Below are 23,695 nucleotides of genomic sequence, written 5' to 3' on the forward strand. Positions count from 1 at the left end.
AGTGTCATTTACCATAAATACAGACTTTTTGAGCTTTATAACTGTTAAAGTGATACCTAATTATCTTTATAAAAGTATGTCACATGTTCTTTCCTATTTTGTGAAGTTCAGAGGTTTTGTTTAGGAATTATAGGCTTTTATTTGGTATATTTGGTCACGTCCATATTTGACAATAATTATAGCCATCCAAATACTACATTTCAACTTTTTTTTTTTTTGGTTAATTACTGATTTAGGGATAAAAGATTAGCACTAAACTGGTTTTGTTGACACTGATGAAAAAAGTAGGACTAGTTTGCAAAAGTAGTTTTTCACACATATATTATGTAAACAAACTTTTATTTTTGATGTGATTAATCGCGATTAATGGATTTGACAGCCCTAATATGTTGTTAAATTATTGAAATATCACATTGAACCCTCAGGGGGACTTCTGCTCTGTGCACCTGTCTGAAGTGAATGTAGTGGCTGTGCTCGTATGGGAAGGAGCCGTCAAAGTCTCTGGTGAGCTGCGACGAGTCGATGTGCTTCTGCAGAGCTTTCAGAGACGTCAGGACTTCACACTGCACCAGAACAGAGAGGAGGAGAAACGTTTCAGACGAACACGCTCTGACACAAACTGAGACAGAGAACCACAGACAGTCATTTACTCACAGGAACTGAGACGTCTCGGTCCACTTTCACTGCCACGTCTCGGTCCACCAGAATCAAAACGGAGTAAAGTGCATTGGGTATGAGAGTCTGGCAGGACAGAAGAAATCAAAGAGCATTAATAAATCAAAACATAAAATCATAAAGTGTATAATTCAATAATTTAACACTACATTTGCATGTGTACAGTCCTCTGATGTTGGTTAATGGTCACATGGCATGCAGGTAAACTAATAAATGATTTCTTAGTGTTTTATTTTGACTGTTTTAAATATTTATTGATTATGATTTAATTTTATTTAACTCACAAAGCCTGTGGTTTTGAAAGCCCTGGTTTAGAAAAACATTACATGGATACATGGATAATGAAAAAAAAAAAAAAAAAACATGGATAATTACAAAGACTAAACTGATTAAATCAGGGATTTTTCTTTTCTTTTTAATTAATATTTAATAAAGTTAATATTTCATTAATTTAACAAAACATTCATGGGTTAATCGTGACATGATATGCAAGTAAACAAAATATTTTATCTTTTTTATCAAGTGTTTTATCTTGATTGTTTTTATTTGAGTTATTTATTTATTTTAATTTTACATTTTTATGATTTAATTAATTGTTAGCAAGTATTTTATTTTTGATGGTCTTTATTTTAAATTATTAATTTATTTTAATTTAGCATTTTTATGATTTAATTAATTATTAGTTTTTAATTTACAAATTAATTATTTCTTTTAATTTGACATTTTTATGATTTAATAAAAGTTTCTAACTATTTAATTTTGATTGTTTTTATCTTGAAATTCTTCATTTTTCTTTTATTTTCATCAACTCTCAGACTCACAGTTTGGGAAACCCTGGTTTAGGTCATTTATTGTATAGACTTAACACTGGGGAAAAACAAACAAAACAAAACTATGCATGCATGATTACAAAGACTAAAGTTTAGATCGTTTATTGCATGTAATAGTGCTAATAAGAGCATATTTAAGTGGAGAAACACTTCTTTCTCGCCCCTCTTCTCTCATATTTTGCATGTTGCGACGGATCATTTTCTCGGAGCGTGTTTTTTTTTAGAGACGTGCTCACACAGGCCTCGTCTCAAACCCCGAGGACAGACTTTCCTTCAGATGTTTGACATGAACCATGCGCACGACAATTAACATGCTTTACACTCAAAACACCAGTGTGTGAACACAGATGCGTTCAGACATCGCTGCGTCCTAAAACGTGTCAAAGGTTTGAGAGCAGCACAGTTCAGCGCAGGGCTGAAGAGTTTGTGATGTTTCTGGCTTCAGTGAGCAAATATGTCACAGACAATGTCTTGCACTTGAGCGAATCAATTCTGACTTTACATAACTGTGTCAAAGTCTACACCGCTTCTTTGTGATTAACTGGAGTGACTGACAACCAAACCAGACATGGATACATTTTAAAATCGATTAAATATGATAATATTTTAAAATACAAAACTTATTTAAACATTTTAAAATAAATGCATTATTTGCAAACAGATCAAATTGATACTTCACAAAAAAAAAACGAGTTACTAGTTTTTAACTAGTTACAACTAGTTAAAACCAGTCATGGATCCCAATCATTAAAACTAAAACTGAAACCAAAATTAAAACCATAAAAAAAGGTGACTTGAAATAAAACAAAATGTAACTCTTTTTTATTTATTTTATTTAAAACTAAAACTTAAATATAAATAAATCAAAACAATATACATTTAAATACCACTAAAAGTCACAAAAACACAGAAAAATGACTACGACTTTAAAGGTAATATGATAATGGAAAATATAAAAAAAAAAACTGATTCAAAATACTACCAAAAAAAAAAAAAAAAATATAATAGTAAAGAAGTACATAACTATAACTGTAATAACCAGTGATGCAAACTACTCAACTTTTTTAGTAAAATTCTTTATTTTGAATTGGAAAAATAGCCTGTCGTTTATGTGATTTATGTAATTGAATGTGAAGAGACAAGAAGCATTTTTCAGTTTTGTGTTTTCAACATATTAGGCTTATGAATAAGAGTGAATGTGTGCATATATTAAAATTAAAATATCGTAAAATATTTTATAATTATTATAGTTTTTAATATTATTATATACAGCATGATAAATATTTTAAAATATAAAACTTATTTTAAAACATTTTAGAGTTTAGCAAAAACATATTAAATTTTTTTTTTTCAAATTTTCAAATAATTTTTATTGTTGTCATGTTTTCATTGTGTTTTATTGTGTTAGTTAGCTGTATTTGTTTTTTTATTATTATTTTTACTTCATCAAAATAACCCAACTGCAGTTTGATTGAGATTAATTGGAATGCACCATGAAAAACATGATTTTTGAAAAAGATTTTTTTGCAAACAAACTCTTCATATATTATTTGCAAACAGGTCAAACTGATTTAACTTTACAACAAAATGGAAAAGAAATTCCATTTAATTCCTTTAAATACACTCTTAAAAATAAAGGTGCTTAAAAGGTTCTTCACAGCGATGCTATAGAAGAACCATGCATTTTTGGTTCCACAAAGCAGCATTCAGTCAGTCATCTCTTTCTTACCTTTTTATAATCTGAAGAACCTTCTTTCACCACAAAGAACCTTTTGTGAAACAGAAAGGTTCTTCAGATGTTAAAGGTTCTTTATGGAACCATTTAGACAAATAGGTTCTTCTACGGTATCGTGAAGCACCTTTATTTTTAAGAGTGTAAAAAGACCTTAACCTTTGGGGTCATGTAAATAAATGAAACACTGGTCCCCCTTGTGGCCTTAATGCAAACACAAAGGTTTGTCTTACAGACAGTTGTGTGTCTGGTCTCACCTGAAGCTCAGACAGAGCCGTGAAGAGCGTAGACGCGACCGGCTGCCTGCGAGCGTCGACGAGAACCGTCAAACCCAGACCTCGCTTCTCCCTCCTGAAACACACACACAAGACGCTCAGAGAAAGGCCTGCGCTGTGTGACAGTGTGCTGCAGAGGTTCCACATTCTCACCGCAGTCTGCCGCAGTAGTAGCACAGCAGCTCGCTGATCTGGTTTGAGGTGAAGGCCGCGTCTGTCCACACCTGGTTCCTGCAGCACACCTGCAGCACAGCTCTGCCACCTCGGTCCTGGTTACCTGGATCAAGATCATGACCCCATAAACCAAACCCAACACCCATCATTAGAGCTTCACCGTTCTATATGTGACCATCGACCACAAAATCAGTCATAAGGGTCAATGTACTTAGATTAAAATAAATAAGCTTTCTATTGATGTATGGTTTGTTAGGATAGGACGAAATTTGGCCGAGATACAACTATTAGAAAATCTGGAATCTCAGGGTGCAAAAAAATCTAAATATTGAGAAAATCACCTTTAAAGTTGTCCAAATGAAGTTCTTAGCAATGAATATTAATAATCAAAAATTAGGTTTGAGTATAGGGAATTTACAAAATATCTTCATGGAATATGATCTTTACTTAAAATCCTAATGATTTTTGGCATAAGAGAAAAATGGATAATTTTGATAATAATATTGTATTGTTGGCTATTGCTACAAATATACCCCAGCGACTTATGACTGCTTTTGTGCTGCAGGGTCACAAATGTGATTTTAATGATACAAACTGTAAAGAGGAAAAAAAGTTCCAGGTTTGCTGTGCTTGTTTGCAGGGCTGCACGAGTTGGTCAAAACATTGATTGCATATCGATATGACACTAAAATTATAATTATATTCTATAATTATGTTTTTACTAGATGCTTTTATCCAAAGGGACTTACAAAGAGGAGATTAATACATTAATAATATTAATAATACATATTATATGAGATTAATAATACATATTGTAATAATATTATTAATAATAATAATAAGAGGACATAATAATAATAGTAATATAATTTTATAGAATATAATAATTTAATATAAAAATAATTATTATGAAGGCATTTAGCAGACGCTTTTATCCAAAGTAACTTACAAAGAGGAGATAATATTATAATAATATTATCATTAATAATAATAATAATAAACACTACTACTAACAGTACCAATTATTATTATTAATAACAATAATAACTCATCATAATAATTATGTAAATTAATATAATAATAATTCTTATTAAATATTATTATAATAACTACATAAAAATGAAAGAAAAACTATTAATAATAATAATAGAAATTCTAATATTAAATATAATAATTATTACTATGATAATAATAATTAATAAAAGATAATAATAATACAAACATGTAACAATTATAATAAGAATTATTATTATTAATTATAATTACTAAATAAAAATATTAAAACAAAAATATTAAATAAAGTAAAAATATTGCTATTGTAATTTCACAGTAAAATTAAATATATAGTTTAATATAATAATACAAAAATAATAATATAATAATTATTTTATTTTACGATACAATTACAATACTACTATACTATAATTTATCATTTCTTCTCAATTCTTTCATTTTGAATTTTCATCAAAACCTAAAACACTATGAGCTGTAAGCGTGTAAAAGAACACAGTGCCTCGCTTCACTCTAAAACACACAGCATATAAATGTATTTATTAAAACGCAGCATCTGCAATTTGGTAATTGCCCTATAATCGGTTTTATTCCAAATTTATTTATCATGCAGCCTCATGCAGTTCATTGGAACATGATCATGAATTTTTATAAGGAATATTATATCCATATTAATGTCTGTTTCTGTTTTGTTGGTTTTTGATCCGGTCACGCACCAGGCAGCCTCAGAGCGCCGGAGGTCAGGAGCTCCTGGTTGATGTGTGTGATGAGCGAGGGCAGCGCTGGAGGACAGACAGCAGGGGGCGCTGTGGACGGGGCCGGAGACACCGCCGATCTGCTGGAGGGTTTGGGAGGAACAAACTCATCGCCGCTGTTACTGTTCCTCCTGGGGCTCGAGTGCAGACCGTCATCCGAGAGACCTGAACACACAAACGGATCTTAGCATCAAACCTTCGGCCCATCAGGCGGTTTCATTCAGAACATGCGTCACAACTCCTTGTTCAAGCTCTTGTTCTGTCCAGACTTGACTATTGCAATGCTCTCTTGGCAGGTCTTCCAGCCAGTTCTATCAAACCTTTACAATTAATCCAGAACACGAGATTAATTTTTAATAAGCCAAAAAGAATGCACGTCACACCTCTGTGTGCACTGGCTTCCAATAACTGCTCGCATAAAATTCAAGGCATTAATGTTTGCCTACAAAACCACCACTGGCTCTGCACCCCTTTACCTCAATTCATTACTTCAGACTTATGTGCCTCTAGAAGCTTACGTTCTGCAGGTCAACGTCGCTTTATTGTTCATCCCGAAGAGGCACAAAATCACTTTCACAGACTTTTACATTAACTGTTCCCTCCTGGTGGAATGACCTGCCCAACTCAATCCCAGCAGCGAGTACTTAGCCATCTTCAAGAATCGGCTAAAAACACATTTCTTCCATCTTTATTTGACCCTCTAACTCTAGCACTCTCTATTCTAATTCTATTCTTTTAAAAAAAAAAGTCCCTTTTAGACTTGCACTCTATTCATTTACTGCTTGTTTTCTTTAAAGCTGCAGTCCGTAAGTTTTGCCTCTTTGTCGCCATCTCTGTTTGAAAACCTGGAATTGCAGCTCAGTGCGGAATTATCTTCCGTGTGTGGGGTTGTGTTCTGGCACGGCTCAGCATGGATGAATCTAATGTTTTGAGGAGTATGTGTGTCAGTCTGTCAGTCACCGCACTAGATACTATACTCAGGAATCACAGATTCTAGCTTACGTCTCGGAATATATGACCCAAATAAGAATTTTCACCATATATTGTCATCTGAACAAGTAAGTAACAAGTCTGCCATGTTTGTTCTGACCAACTGAGGAAAAAAGCATTACAATAAATCACGCTACCAATGGTGATTAAATCTAACATTAGCTCATATCACATCTAACCGTGCAAAGTATTATTATTGTTATACTTTATTCTCAAATTATTAATGTTAACAACATCAGCATTGTGTGACAATGAGTATAGTGTGTATAAGGGTGTAGATTTCAATTTCTGTACAGTCTAATCTCTAATTGTCATACCATTCGAATTTCATAAGAAATTCTTTTAACCCAAAAAGCAAACTATGTTCCCTTCGAACTGGTTTTCTTTAAAATATAAATCATGTGTAAATCTGTAATCAGTAGCACATTTAAAACTGGAGTATAATTTAATTTCATTCACATGTGTTTCATAAACATATAATCCTTTCTGGATTACGATCCACCATCAAAATGACACATTTAATTATTCTAGCTGCTGTGAGAAAAGGCTATAAACGATCCTCCACCTGCAGGATCCTCACATGCGATAGCCGGGACAATGTTTACAGACGTGACGTAATGTGCAGCAGCATGCTCGAATTTCCCGCAAAAACCTACCCATACCACTCAAATTAGAAAATATTATTATAAAATAACCGCTGTGAATCGGGCTAAAGTAAGGCAATTATTATAATATTGATTTCGGATCATTTTTCAAAAAATTTACGTTTATTGTTTTCTTTTTATTTATTATACAATCAACAAAAGCAAAAAGGCCTCTAACACTAGCTTGCTCTATTCTTTTTCTATTCTATCCATTTTCTTTTTATTTATTATATAATAAAAAAAAAAAACTTGCTACGTGTACTGCGTTAGGCTAACTGAGATTTGCACATCTTTTGTTAATTTTGATTGCTTTCATTGTCCTCATTTGTAAGTTGCTTTGGATGAAAGCGTCTGCTAAATGACTAAATAAAAATAAATAAATAAACCTCATCATGACAAAGACTGCATGATTTAAAATGAAGCAACACTGTGAATATTAGCACATTTGAGTTAGTCATAAAGTTTCCTAAAAATTGTGTCAGACCAGTTTCATAATTATTTCCTGTCTTGTGTCTCGTATGAGAACGTACAGAGATGTTTTAATAGCATCGCATTTAAACTTCAGTAGTAAAATGAGATTTATAGTTGGTCAGCTTGAATAATTTCAAATGCATTGATTCAAAACTGTGATTTAAAGCGGCAGCACTCAAAATCATAACTAAATGTATTTGACAGATGCATTCAGAACCAATAAAATGCAAATAATGGAGTGTTTACAGGATTTGATCTGTTTAAAACAAATAAAACAAACATTCAGCAAACAGTTCATTTGACTGTAAAATCAAACACACCTTTCACAATCTGAACTGAACTACACTACCGTTCAAAAGCTTTGGGTCAATAACTTTTTTATTTTGAACGAAATTCAAACTTTTATTCATCAAGGATGCATTAAATTGATCAAAAGTGGCATTTATAATGTAACGAGATTCCTGTGTTCTTTTGAACTTTCTATTCATCTGTGAATCCTGAAAAATGAAAGGTATGACAGTTTCCACAAAAATATCGGGCAGCACAACTGTTTTCAACATTGATAATAATCAGAAATGTTTCTTGAGCAGCAAATCAGCATATTAGAATGATTTCTGAAGATCATGTGACACTGAAGACTGCAGTAATGATGCTGAAAATACAGCTGCGCATCACAGAATAAATTACATTTTATTATATATTCACTTAGAAAACTGTTCTTCTAAATTGTAATAATATTTCATAATTTTTACTGTATTTTTGATCAATCAAACACAACCTTGGTGAGCAGAAGAAACTTCTTTCAAAAATAATCTTGCTGACTCCAAACAGTAGTGTATGTAGTGCATATATTGAACAGATTGTCTGGAAGGAAGATTGGGTTCAGGTGTGACAAAATCTACAGTGAGTCAATGTTGAGTCACGACGGAGACCAGGTGTGTGAGGCGTGCACACACACAAAACACACACACGCACACACACCCGCGCACACGCGCACACACAGAGTTTCTGGGCCCTCAGGCTCTGGTTTGAGGAATGCTGCGGCTGACATTCCCAGCTGAAGCAGATGTTTGTCAACTTTCTCCTGAATCCAAACCCTCAGGCTGTTTCTTCCAAACCCAGCAACCCAAACAATACAATACAACTCATTCTCCTCCTCCTGAGAGGAAAGACTGCGGCTGAGGAGTTCAACAACAACTCTAAGAACACTACACATTATCCACCTTCCTTCAAGGGTTAAATTAGCCAAAAAAAAATAGACCAAATATTTTTCACAGTAATTAAACTCCCTTATTACACTGTGCTAGAATTGATACAATATTTTAACAATATATAGCACTGAGGAAGAACATTTGAATATCAACCAATAAAAGAAAATAAATAAATTTAATACATTAAAATCTAATTTAATTAAACCGATTTTTAAATCAGTTAATTTGCATGAATCACATGAATAAAATGATTCACTGAATAAATAGGCAAAATAAACTAAAAAAAAAAAAAAAATATATATATATATATATATATATATATATATATATATATATATATATATATATATATAATTTTTTTTTTTTTTAAATCAGTTAATTTGCATGAATCACCTGAATAAATTGATTTACTCAATAATAAAATAACATAAAAAATGAAATGAATCTCAGGATGGCATCATTAAACTTAGATTTAATAAAACTTCATTTATAAACTCAGATGAAAATGCAGTATTTAACTAAATAGTAAGCTATAAACGAAAGTTGTAGAGACTTTTTTTGAATCAGTTCATTTACATGAATTTGAATGATTTGATTCACTAGAATGATTCAGAATTTCCAGTGCTATAAAAATGTTAGACTTTTTTTTTAAAATCAGTTCACAAATAATCTGAATTAATTGATTCACTGAATAAATAGGCAAAATAAACTAAAAAAAAAAAAAAAAAATACTGGTCTGTTATCTTTCCCCCGAGCCCTTTAAAACTCCTTTGTATTGAGAAAAATACGCCTGTCCTTGTCCTGAAAGTATGATGAACTTCATATAAAGATCTTTCATCTGATTGAATAAGACTAGTGACATACTGTTTACAAATATTAGTGTAATTTCAGCACATCTTACGCATTTACAAATAATGTAAAGTCATATTTTTTAAGTTTCAGACTTCAAACTCTTGTCAGTTCCTCCACTATTGTCTTTCTCATGACATCATTTCCTGTGTGAATCTGAGATCTGCTCCTGTTTGTGATGCACTTCCTCAACAAGCAGAGGAAGCTGGAAACGGACACTGAAAAACACAGACAAACACCACAGAACCAAACAAACAAACAATGTATTTTTCTGAATTAACTAATCTCAGTTAAGGTGGATTTGTTAAACTTTACCAGTTATAATACTTACAGTAATTTAAAAAAAAGAACAATTTATAAACTAAATATTAGTCTGTTGCAGCCAGACTTTTAATAATTTAATTAGCATGAATCATCTGAATTAATTGATTCATTGGAATGAATCAAAATTTTGAATGCTTCATTTGAGTTTCTTTCAGTATATCGTCATTAAACTTTAACAGATATAATTATACGGTAACACTTTACAATAAGGTGTCATTTGTTAACATTAGTTAATGTATTAACTAACATGAACAAACAATGAACAATGCATTTATTACACTACTTATTAATATTTGTTCATTTTAGTTAATGAAAATACAGCTGCTCATTGTTTATTCATGTTGCGTTAACTAATGTTAACAAACACAACTTGTCATTTTAATAATGCATTAGTAAATGCTGAAATTAACATTAACTAAGATTAATAAATGCTGTAGAAGTATTGTTCATTCTTAGTTCATTTTAACTAATGTTAACTAATGAACCTTATTGTAAAGTGTTACCAATTATACTTACTGGAATAATTAATAAACTCAGAATGTGACTAAATATGTTATAAAAGTATGTTGCTTGTTAGTTTTCATGAATTACTTGAATGAACCGATTCACTAGAACAAATCAGAATTTCCAGTGCTATAAAAATGTAGCAAACAAACGTTTTTGAATCAGATGATTTACATGAATCATTTGAATGAATTGATTCACTGGCATGAAAATGAATTTCCAATGCTATAAAAATGTTGCAAAAGGGCTTTTTTGGGGGGGATCAGTTCATTTACACAAATCATTTGAATGAATTGATTCACTGGACTGATTCAGAATTTCCAATGCTATAAAATGTTGCAAATAGACTTTTTTGAATCAGTTCATTTAGATAAATCATCTGAATTAATTAATTCACTTGAATGAATATAGATTTCCAATGCTACAAAATGTTGCAAACAGGCTTTTTTGGGGGGGGATCAGTTCATTTACACAAATCATCTGAATGAACTGATTCAACAGAACAAATAGACTTTTTTGAATCGGTTCATTTACATGAATCATCTGAATGAATTAATTCACTCAAATGAATATGGATTTCCAATGCTATAAAAATGTTGCAAATAAGACTTTTAAAAAAAAAAAAAATCAGTTCATTTACACAAATCATCCGAATGAACTGATTCAATAGAACAAATAGACTTTTTTGAATCGGTTCATTTACACAAATCGTCTGAATGAACTGATTCACTAAAACAATTCAGAATTTCCAATGCTGTTTCTTATCAGTTTTCTCGTTTGTAAAGCTGTACACGACTACTAGTTGGAAAACATAGGTTGTTACTGGGAAAGATAAAACAAGTTAGTGTCGCTGCTTGTAGATATTCACTAACCAACAGTATTCAAAAAGCCACCCGACAACATTTGGTTGACTTTGCATATGTCTCTGAGAGCGAGGCCGAGCTCTGGGGTATCATGGGAACCAGTTCAAATCACAAGGGACCTAATGCAATCACAAAGGCCAAGCAAAACCACATCAGCCGTAATCTGATCCAGCCTCAAAGTCATTGGCATTTGTTTGCTGAACAAAGTCTGACTGACCCCTGCTTCGCTCCGGCTTTGTAACAGGACAGATATTACGTGGAGATGGGCTTTACTCTCTAAGCCTCTCTCCAGCATCCTCACCGGCCCGACGGGACACAAAGGTCCCCATTATGACGGAGGCAAACCATCTGGATGGGAGCTGAAGAGCGCTGGGAGTCGAGCAGGTAAGATCCTCCCCCAGGTGGGTCATCGGATCCGCTGTGGCTTCCTGCCCAGACTCAATGGCTCTGATTTTCATGTGTGGGAAAGAAAGCCAGAGAACACAGGGACTCCGTAGAATCCCAGATGGGAATTTACCTAAACCACTCCGTGTGTGTGTGTGTGTGTGTCTGTGTGTTAAATAGAGAACGAAAGTAAAATGAGAGCCATAGAGAATGAATTCACCTAACACCACTTCCTAACCAGGCTTGCCGTGACAGGTCATATTTTTGTTCTTACTCTTACTCACTGCAAAGTAGTTAGAGATCGTTATATCATTCAAGCAGATTATTCAGATGATAATTGGCCATTTAGATATTAGCAGATTGGTCAATTAAAATATAATAATAATAATTATTATTATTATTAAAACAAAATAATTGGATTAAATCAAAGAAAACAATATTCATCTAAAATAATAATAATATATATATATATATTTGGCTCTGTATGCCACCAGAATAGAATTAAAATTAAACAATCAAGATGTGATTGAAGTGCAGACTTTAAGCTTTAATTCAAGGGGTTGAACAAAAATAAAACATAAAATGCTTAAGAATTACAACCATTTTTATACACAGCCCCCACATTAATTGGACAAATAAATATAATCATAAATAAAATTGTGAAATGCTGTTCAGTCGGGTTGAGATCAGGAGATTGACTCGGCTATTGCAGAATGTTCCACTTTTTACCTTCAAAAACTCCTGGGTTGCTTTTGCTGTATGTTTTGGGTCATCGTCCATTTGAACTATGAAGCGCCGCCCAATCAACTTTTGGGCTCCATTTGACTGAATCTGTGCAGAGAGTATATCTCTATACACTTCAGAATTGATCCGGCTGCTTCTGTCTTCCGTCTCATCTTCACTAAACACCAGTAACACAGTGCCACTGGAAGCCATGCAGCTCATGCATCACACTGCTCCACCATGTTTCACAGATGATGTTGTAAGCTTTGGATCATGAGCTGTTCCAAGCCTTCTCCATTTTTCTTCCCGTCATTCTGGTGTAGGTTGATCTTAATTTCAGCCGTCCAAAGAATGCTTTTACAGAAGAGGTCTGGCTTTTTTTTTTTGGCAAAGTCTAATCTGTCCTTGTTTGCAGCTTGTGGTGAAGCCTCTGTATTTGCTCTGGTGAAGTCTTCTCTTGATTGTAGACTTTGACAGAGACATGTGTGTCTCCTGGAGAGTGTTCTTCTCTTGGCTGGATGTTGTCAAAGTGTTTTTCTTTATCATGGAGAGGATCCTCCGATCACCACCATTGTTGTCCTCCGTGGACGTCCGGGGCTTTTTATGTTGCTGAGCTCACCAGTGCATTCTTTTTTTCCTCAGAATATACCAAACTGTTGCTTTGGCCGCTCCTAATGTCCCTGCTATTGGATTTGTTTTGTTTTTGAAGCCTAACAACCATCTGTTTCACTTGTATGGAATGATCCTTTGACCTCATGATGTGGGTTCACAGCAACAGCTTCCAAATGCAAATGGCACACTTAGAATCAACTCCAGACCTTTTACCTGCTTAATTGATGTAGAAATAATGAAGGAATAGCCCACGACTGTCCATGAAATGGCTTTTGAGTCAACTGTCCAATTACTTATGGTCCCTTGAAGGGGGGTACATATTAAAGAGCTGTAATTCCTTAAAGCTCAGAGTGTGTACTTTAAGCCCATATTCATTATAAAACTGTAATTTGAACTGTAACTTGGTCAACAGCTAAAATAATAAAAATTGTGCCTGTGTACAAATATATATGGACCTGACTGTATATATATATATATATATATATATATATATATATATTAATAAACATTTACAGAGTTAGCCAAAGGCTATTTTTCATCTGTAGCTCATGGTTAATAAAATATAAGTGCGTGCGTATGTGAATGTGTGTATATAGGGTTAGGGTTTGGTTTTATTTTTATTTATTTATTTTTAATATACAGCTATGTGGTGCATCATTTTATTGTGAGTGAAGTGGAACACAATGAAAATGAAAATAAAGGGACTGACCAAGTATAATGTCACTTGGCACAGCTGGATCAACTAACTGGATTAATATGAAAAGACGGGTTTTGCTCATAAAAGTATCTGGTTGTGCACGTTTAGGACATGGTGTTAGCGATACAACCCTTTCACAAGACAAAGTAACCCAAAATCTTCAGAATGCCGGACAGTTTGGAATTTCCTGCGGATAGACCCCAAACACACCCCTGGCCTGAAGCGCTAGAAAGAGGGCAAAACGCTCTTTCTTTCAAAAGCTCAATAGCAGGAAGAGCTAAATAAAACAGTGCAGTCTCCCTGGCAATGCACTCAGTGCAGTATCGTGCCTTTGGGGTATAGCAAACACTTTGGAAAGACAAGCACCCTCTGTAACAGGGCAGGGCTGCTGAAGCATTCCGAAACACACACGCTATTAGCCCTCACATGCAGCCGGTCGCAAGCCATAAAATCATGCCAGATGAATGACAAGCTGTCTCCTCCGAAAATCTAAGCTTGCTGACGGTCCTGGAGTTTGCTGCAAGTGATAATTACACACTGGACCACAACTGTCAAGAGCCAGTTCTGGTTCCAAAGGCCTCAGGCGACATGCTTTGATAAGGGAAGCCTGTTCTGGTCTTGTTCTTTGTGGGAAAGAATCATAAACAATATGCTCTGCAGAATTCTTTATGTACAGCAGGGGAGTCCAAACCTATTCCTGTATGGCCAAGGTCTTGCAGAGTTTAGCTCCAGTAGAGCATGATGTCAGCAACACAAAGGTCATGGGTTCGATTCCCAGGGAATGCATGAACGTATCAATTCACTATCAATTAAAGTCGCTTTGGATAAAAGCATCTGCCAGATGCATAAATGTAAAAGTCATTATACTGTGCATCAAGGGTGATCACACCTGAACCAACTAATCAAGGTCTACAGACTCACTAGAAACGTCCACACAAGTGTGTAGGAGCTAAACTATGCAGGATGTTGGCCCTCCAGGAGAAGAATTGGACACCCCCGATGTACAGTAGCCTGGTTTACATTTATGCATTTCACAGACGTTTTTATCCAAAGCGACTTACAACCATTTCATCAGAGCATGATGTTAGCAAAGCCAAGGTCATGGGTTTGATTTCCAGGGAATGCATGAACTGATCAAATGCATAAATGTAAAAGTCACCATACTGTACATCAAGGGTGTCCACATCGCATTCAAGGTAAGCATTTCATCCCTTAAACAATTCATGAATCCCTGGAATCGGACCCATGACCTTGACATTGCAAGTGCTACGATTTGATAAGGGTAGCTTGTACTGGTCGTGTTCTTGGTGGGTTGGCCCTCCAGAAGCAAGATTGGACACCCCTGTTGGACAGTTTGGTGACATTTACATTTATGCATTTGGCAGATGCTTTTATCCAAAGTGACTTGCATCGCATTAAAGACGTTCATTTCATCACTTTATGCATTCCCTGAGAATCGAACCCATGACCTTGTCGTTGTTAGCGCCAAGTCTGGAACCAGAACTGGCCCTTAAGGCCTCAGGCAACATGATTTAATAAGGGAAGCTTGTTCTGGTCTTGTTCTTGGTGGGAAAGAATCCTTAACAAGATGCTCTCCGGAATCCTTTTGTACAGCAGGGGAGTCCGAACCTGTTCCTGGAGGGCCATTAATTGAACCTGAATTAAACACACTTGAGTTAAACACACCTGAACCAACTAATCAAGGTCTCTTCAGGCTCAATAGAAACGTCCAATGCAAGTGTGTTTGCACTGGTTGGAGCTCAACTCTGCAGGACTTTGGCTCTACAAGACCTGGATTGGACACCGCTGATGTACAATATGGTGACATTTACATTTATTTGGCAGACGCTTTTATCCAAAGTGACTTACATTGCATTGAAGGTATGCATTTGATCAGTTCAGGCATTTCTTGGGAAGCGAACCCTTGATCTTGACATTGCTAGTGCCATGATTTATTAAGGGAAGCTTGGTCTGGTCTTGTTTTTGGTGGGAAAGAATCCCAAACAAGATGCTATACTGCGTTTTTTATGTACACCAAGGCTCCTGGCTCTGCTGTCTTGAGTTTAGCTCCAACCCTAATTAAACACACTTGAACCAACTAATCATGGTCTTAAGACTCATTAGAAACTTCCATGTAAGTGTGTTTGCACTGACTGGAGCTAAACTCTGCAGGACGTTGGCCCTCCAGAAGCAGGATTGGACACCCCTGAGATTTACATTGCATTGAAGGTATGCAACTGATCAGTTCATGCATTCCCTGCGAATCGAACCCATGACCTTGGCACTGGAATGGCAAACTTCAAAAGAGTTGACAAATGTTTTTACCTGAGTTCTCTTTGTTGCTCCGTTTCTCGATTCCAGGAAAGGCCGTCTCCAAGTCCAATTTTCCAAAACGAAATGTATAACCATTCATAAGTTTTTTGGGAAGGCCACTACCGGATCCACCGGAAGACGACCGAGCCCGGTGGCCTTTAACCTGCAAGGCCTTGTTGGTGCGATCAAGAGATTTGGAGCGCCTCTCGCCCGGACTGAGCTCAGTGCTCTTGGATGGATGGACGGCAGGAGAATCGTTGCAAGATTCATCTCCTCCCAGCCATCCACGAACACTGATTCTCCGAGGGATCGGCTCCTTCGGGCCGGAGCCGCGACGCGCTCCTGGCTCGGACTCAGTCCCTTCCTCAAGAATTGATTCAGAGCTGGAGCCAAGGTTCATAGGGTTCTGCAAAGCCTCCATGTAGGACTTGCGGAAAAGCCGGCGTGACTCGAAGGCAGCAGAGTCTCTGGGATGCCGCTTGCGAAGGCCGGGATTGCTAAGGTCCGTGCTAAATGAAAGGATTTTGTGGCTGATTCCGCCTCGAATGCATCCCTGATCCGGGCTGCCCAAGGTGGGCGTCTGGGGAAGGGAGTTGGGACTCTTTTGCAAGGGCGAATCCTCCGAGTGCAGAGAGCTGATGCCCATATCTGTGAGGCTGCGGCTGAGGACTGGCTCCGACACGGTGGACTCGGCACCCAGGGAGTCTCGGGAACTGAGTGTTCCTGTGGATCCGTGGGTGCTGCAGGTGCTGAGCTGACCCCGCAGGGTCCCGCCGCTGCTCCGCGCCTGCATGATTGCGTCGGCAGTGCTGGTCACGAACAAAGGATTGACCACGTTCTTCCAGGGCGTTCGGTAAACCACGGCGCCGGTACTGAGGAGGCAGTTCTGGAGAGGGTGCAGGTTGCGTTCACGCGTTACATTCTGCAGGAAGTCGGGCGTGAACACGCTGGCGTACATGCTCTCGGCCACAGGGATCTCTGCGATGGCTTGCCCGCTCCCTGACAGGCATTTTATGACCAGTTTGGCAGCTTTGCGGCCTAAGGGAACCACCTGCAGGTAGAAATCTCCCTGCCGTAGACGTACTTTATGCAGGGGTGCGAGTTGCAGAACCACCTTCTCATGCAAACACAGCGGCCATCCCTCGTGGTACAGCAACAGGCCTTTGAATCGCAGCTGTGGAAAATAAAAAGGATGAATTTATCAGATAAAATGCCACTTTTCTTACAGGTACAAGCAACAATATGCAGTTATTTGCAGTTTGCAATCATTAATTAATTTCTGTTTTGAAGCAGATTTCAAGATACAAAAATGCAATGAATTAGAACATCATGGAATTCTAAAATATATATCTAAAAGTGAAATGCATAATTTCTTTATCACTCATCAGAATTGCAAAAATGACAACTAGGTGGCATACTTGTAATTTTTGTTAACTGAAATAAAATAAAATATAAAAAGCTTTTTAATTATTTTAGCTAGTTCATTTCTCATTTCCATTGAGTTCTACTTGATGTACAAAAATAATTCAAACTGAAACTGAAATAATTTAATTTAATAAAAAAACTATATAGAAAACTACTAAAAATGACAAATACAAAATTACTAAAACTTTAAGCAAAAATGATGAATACAAAATTACTAAAACTTTAACCAAAATTAAAATGAAAATGATAAAAATAAAAACTAATTCATTTGAAAAAACTATAACGGTACCTCGATGAAATTAAAGTAACATTGATTTGAAAAGATAAAATATCAATAAATAGAATACCAGCAAATAAAATTAGAAAACACTATAATTTATGTAATGAAAACATTAAACATAAGGATTAAAATAAAAAAATTATGTAAAATTCCTTGCAGGGACTCAAAGAATTCAGTAAATGAATGAATGAATCAATGAACGAACAAATAAATAAATATTGTAGTGAGCTAACAAGCAATTTACCACAATAAATCAGACTGGCCAATATTTTTTTATGAGAGACTTCTGCATGGCAATACAGTGTAAAAAAAAAAACGTTTTATCATGGTACATCACAAAAGAACTTTGTTACTTATATACTTTACTGCTACTGAAAAACCAGTTAATTTAGTAGCGTTGTTAGTGACTCCCTGATGCCACTGTATAATGATACTGATGATGCAGCAGGAACACGTAAGCTTCAGCACGCTGTGACTCCCTCAAAGATCATGCCTGAGTTAAATGAGGCCACTGAGAGCTTTCGTCTCAGAGTAACAACAGCAGCGCTGAATACAGGAGCGTAAGGTTTCAGCTATGTGCTCACACAGCGCTAACCTGCAGAAATACAAAGCCTCCCTGAGCAGGTCTTTCATTTCAGCCTGATCCTCTTTGCCAAGTTCTCCGCAGCAAGCTCACAACACGCTCTGTTTGGGCTGTTTATCAGAGCATCACTGAACCCTCTTTCAGCCTGAAGTATTCCTCCTCCCTCTCATGTTCCCACTCTCGCAATGTTTCTCTCTGAGAGAATTTAAATGCTTTGAACATGTTTAGCTGCAGCACTATGGATTTCAACAACAATATCTGAAGAAGAGACAAAATAATAAAATATTCAGCAAACCTGTGTAAACCGCATTACCAATCAATACACAATATCGAGTTTAAAGATTGCGTGATGCATGATGCATCACCATGCAGGTCCCATAAATAAATAAACAAATCAATAAATAAGTTGTTTTCATTCAACAAGCATGGACGTTATGCATAATGTAAATACATATAAAACAAACAAACAAACAAACAAACATGTATTTATTTATTTATTTGAATATGTATGTAAATGAATATGTATGGTTTTTTTTTTGCATTATGCATAATGCAAAAAAAACAAAAACATTTATTTATTTCTATTCCTGTCAATTTATATGATAAAATTATACAAATTATATTATATTACATTATATTATTTATTTATTTTTGGACATGCATGCAAATTTATTATGCATAATGCAAATAAATGAATAAATCTTTTATTTGCATTTATTCACAATACATTTGCATGCATATCCTAAATTAAAAAAAACAAAAAACAAATATTAGCTTGAACTATGCTAAACAATATCTGAAACTTTGTATTTACGAGCACTTGTTATTTGCCTCTATGATGAATCACTTGTTGCATTCCTCATTTTTAAGTCTCTTTGGATAAAAGCATCTGCTAAGTGAATAAATGTAAATAAATAAATATAAATAAATAAAATACTCCTAAAGCATTTATTAATCTTAGTTAATGTTTTAACATTTAATAATATATTAATAAATTAAAAAAATATATTTATACAAGTAAAAAATTATACATTGTGTGAACGTATTAATTATTAAATAATTATATTATACATTTGCTAAATAAAAAAATGTGATCTATGAGTAGATTTTGCCCACTGTTTTTATTGACTTGGAAATGCTTCAGTGAAAATGCGTCTGCTGAAGCTGACAATACTCACACAGGCCTCCTGTTTTATTGTTTGCAGGATTCTCTTGGCGGGCAGCAGGAAGTCAATGAAGCAGCGCAGTCCGTCACCGCGGTACTGTCTCTCCACTACACTGAAGAGCTGCCACAGGACGGTGGCCGCCGAGGCACTGAACGGAGGAAACAGAGCCGATAACACGCTCTGAATGCAGCGGTCCAACGACTCAGAGTCCTGCAACAGATCACACAGTCAATCGAACCCTTTAACCACAAACATTTACTGTACATTGTTTGAGTTTTATTATAAAATTGACATTATTTGAAAGCTTGTTTTATAACAAAAGAAACAAAGCTTATTGCAATTATTGGATGACAGGTGTGCTTCAAATAATGTTTGGTGAAAATTTTGTTCATGCATCAACTGAAAACAGCATATATCTCGGTTCACGAACATGAAGATTGAATAAAAATAAAAATAAAAATCGATAGTCAACCCAGCCCTAGAGTACAAAAAAAAGAATGTTTACATATATTTTATTCGAAAAGCATGAAAAAGTATGACAAGTATGAAACATTATTATGCATAATGCAAATAAACGAACAAATAAAAAACATTTTACTATATAAATATATTTTTATTTTTTATTTGCATTGTGCACAATAAATTTCCATGCATGTCCAAAATAAATAATAATAATAACAAATAATAATAACAAATATATAATGCATATATACACAGACAGACAGATAGAAGTGTTGGGCGATATGCTCAATTTTTATATTGTCCTGCCGTCAGCCTGTGAGATCACCAATACATGATATTTTCATGCTAATTTATTTAATTATTTACTTATTTAGTTTCATTGCCAGAAAGTGAACCAACTCCAGCATAAAAGCAGCCTAATTAGCTGATGTCAATGTTTCGGCCAATAAATTTTTTTTGCTGAAATTTTGTTGTCACTAATTTACTGTAGGACACATGAAGTATCACTTTCTGTCATTATAGACCGAATCAAACACCCAGCGATTGAGCACAGTGCGATAGTGTAAACAATGGCAGCATGTTGTTTTTGGTTTGGTTAGTGAGACGGTTTGATGGTCACAAGTTCAATCCCACAGTTCCCAGTTACAAACACAAACAGCAGGATGTCAGGAGGTCACGGGACACTGATGAGACGGGAAACACCTGTCAATGTAGCGTCACCGACTGGACAATAACAGGCGGGATGGAAAATCCTGTCCCTAACGCAGAACTACATCATATCTGTGGAGCAGAGGACTTTCCAGCCGGATATGTATCACAGTATCCTAGACTAGCACAACCGCGACCTGGGACGGTCAGCTTTAGGTTAAAGGGATACTTCACCCTAAAATGAAAATATCCTGTTAATTTATTCACCCTCAGGCCATCAAAGATGTAGGTGACATTTTTTCCTTCAGTTGAACAGTAAAGAAGCTTTTTAGCTGAAAGCGTGCTCCTTGGTGATTAAAAAAATGCAAGTCAATGGTTACCGGCACTTTGAGAGTCAAAAAAGCACATCATGCATCACAAAATTAATCCCCGTGACTCCTGACGATATATTGAGGTATAATAAAGAGAAAAGATCAGTCTGTGCAAGAAACCCAACATTATTTGCAATATTATTACCTGTAATCCAGAACCATTACCTCAACTGATTCAACTCACTAGTTCGTTTACATAATCACACGATGATGTAACATATATGCAATTATATTATCAAAGCACCCAATAATGATGTGAAACGTGGATGTTTTCTGTGTCTAAAGCATATAAAGTGCATAAACCAGTCTTTATCAGCTTACCTTTTTACATGAACTATGAGAAACCATAAAACATAAAATTAGTTCAAACTTGTTGGAATGAGTCGGCAAAACCTCATTCATTCAAAAACTCAGCATCATAGGATCAGATACTTTGCTGTTTTGGCTCGTTTCCAGTCGGAGTGACAGCCAGGCGTCTGAAAGTGATTTGTGATTGAGTAACTTGTAAATCTGTGCTGCTTCAGACGCTTCAGTCCAATTTGGTTCATCTAGTTCACCAAAAAGTACAGGTTCAAAAGAATGATTTGTTTGTGAATCGGACATCACTCCAGACCATTTGACTATGGATTATAATATTGTAAATAATGTTGAGTTTCTTGCACAGACTGATTGTTTCACTTCATAAGACCTCAATATAATATAATCCCAGGTATTAATTTTGTGATGGCTGATATGCTTTTTTGACACTCAAAGTGCCGGCAGCCATTGACTTGCATTTTACGAATCACCAAAAACCACGGTTTCAGCTAAAAATCTTATTTACTGTTGAACTGAAGTTAAAAAAAATGTCACCTACATCTTGGATGGCCTGAGGGTGAATAAATTAAAGTGCCTCTGTTATGGATTTTTGAAAATGACCTTTCATGCAGTATTTTAACATTTAATTTAAGCAAGTTTTAAATCTGAAAGTGCACCGTGTATAAAGTTACTGTCTCTCAAAAGAAAGAGTCGACTCTGAATCATTGAAACGAGTCGTTTTTAAAACGAATCCCAAGTCGTTTCATGTTGATGTCAACATGAAGCATTAGCATATTGCACGCCCACTCGTTGCGCGCACAGACCTGGGAAAACTTAATTTTCGCATTGGTCAGAATGAAAATGCAAATTCATTTTTGGCCACTAGGTGCCGCTTTTGGAGTGTTAAAAATAGCTGTTTCCAATCGGACCAATCACCGCAGATTAGCATCACGCAAAGGAGGGGTTTGGAAAAATTAATCATTGAGTGAATCGTTTGGGAGTCGTTGAACAAATAAAGTAAAAATAAATGCATATTATAAGAAAATGAAAGTGTTTTTGACCTTGCATGCATGTCAACCTGTTGTTGGGGATTCCCAAAACCAAAATATGAACCTTTCATAACCCATAATAGAAGCACTTTAACAACCAAAATTCCTTTTTAGGTGAACTATCCCTTAAAATGGGCAGTGTGGAGAAAGTGGAAATGAATTTGTTTGAGTTGAGCTGCAGATGGGAAAAGCCCAGGAAAAATCCCCAGCAAAGCTCTGACTCTAACTCTCCCTGTTTGTTCTGCTCTGTTGGCCTTGTATTAGACAATGACAATGTGCCGTGCACATGCGGTCACTCCTCCACAGGGCAGCCATTGTTTGGTTCTCCTGCAGAAAGTCTTTATTGGTGCTCTAGGAAACTCAATCACTCAGGAATAATCACAGAGTTTCAACTGCAGGGAAGAGCAGAACCGCTGCCTGGAGGAAAGGCTAACAATGGGAGGAAAGGCAACATGATTTCTAACATCGTTTAACGGTGCTTTTTTAAGTTACTGTGGCAGGCTACAAAATAGTGGCTTGGGCAGGGCAGGGTTACGGGCCGGTCCAGCGGGACGAGGGCCTCGGGGCCTCAGGACTGTCAGGAGCCTCCGAAGCCTCAGGCCACATGACTCAAGACTGCCAAAGTAAACTGAGTAACATGGCCTTTGCAAAGTTTATATATATTTGTTTACGTAATATATGTGTGTGTGCTGTGCATATTTATTATGTATATATAAATACACACACATGCATGTTTATATTTAAGAAAAATATGTTATGTTTATATATGAAATATATTTATAAATTATATAAATATACATATATGCATGTAAATATTTTCAAAATATATAAATGCAAGTGTATTTATATATTCATAATAAATATACACAGAATGCACACATATATTATGTAAACAAAAACTTTTATTTTGGATGCGATTAATCGCGATTAATCATTTGACAGCACTAATATGATAGCCTATATATGAATATGTATGATAGATAAAGATATGCATTTTCCCCAAAATTATAAAATAAATAATATTTATATTTATTTATTCTATTGTTATATATTTAAGTTTTTATATAAATGTTTGTAAATATAAATGCACGCCCTACCAAACAACATTTTGAAAATATATGCATAAATAAATTCTACAATATTTTGAATATATAAATATTTAAATCACACATTATATATTAAATTTAATAAAATAATAAATCAAATTTGAAATTAGATTAAAAAATTATATATTTTACATTTTATTAAAATTACAGTCAATCATATATATAAATATATTGAAAATTTACATGTTTACAATGTACATTTTAAGACAGTACCAGACTTTTTTTTTTTTTTTTTTTTTAAATATATGCATATGTTCAAATATACTCATTA

At 35.2% G+C, this 23,695-nt stretch overlaps 1 protein-coding gene across 2 annotated transcripts in view; it reads right to left on the minus strand.

The window, feature by feature from the left end:
- The window catches only part of zgc:158766 (uncharacterized protein LOC100009641 homolog), a 57,029-nt gene that overhangs the window by 28,756 nt on the left and 4,578 nt on the right, over positions 1–23,695 (minus strand). For both annotated transcript variants that reach the window (XM_058747428.1, XM_058747427.1), the window contains exons 2-8: positions 19,504–19,701; positions 16,050–17,211; positions 5,414–5,617; positions 3,666–3,789; positions 3,495–3,588; positions 655–741; positions 447–563 (exon numbers count right to left, since the gene is read on the minus strand). In XM_058747428.1, the coding sequence (XP_058603411.1) occupies positions 447–563; positions 655–741; positions 3,495–3,588; positions 3,666–3,789; positions 5,414–5,617; positions 16,050–17,211; positions 19,504–19,701 (1,986 nt within the window). The remainder of the gene's footprint in view (positions 1–446; positions 564–654; positions 742–3,494; positions 3,589–3,665; positions 3,790–5,413; positions 5,618–16,049; positions 17,212–19,503; positions 19,702–23,695) is intronic.

Source organism: Onychostoma macrolepis, chromosome 16 (assembly GCF_012432095.1).
Source record: "Onychostoma macrolepis isolate SWU-2019 chromosome 16, ASM1243209v1, whole genome shotgun sequence".
Classification (NCBI taxonomy): domain Eukaryota; kingdom Metazoa; phylum Chordata; class Actinopteri; order Cypriniformes; family Cyprinidae; genus Onychostoma; species Onychostoma macrolepis.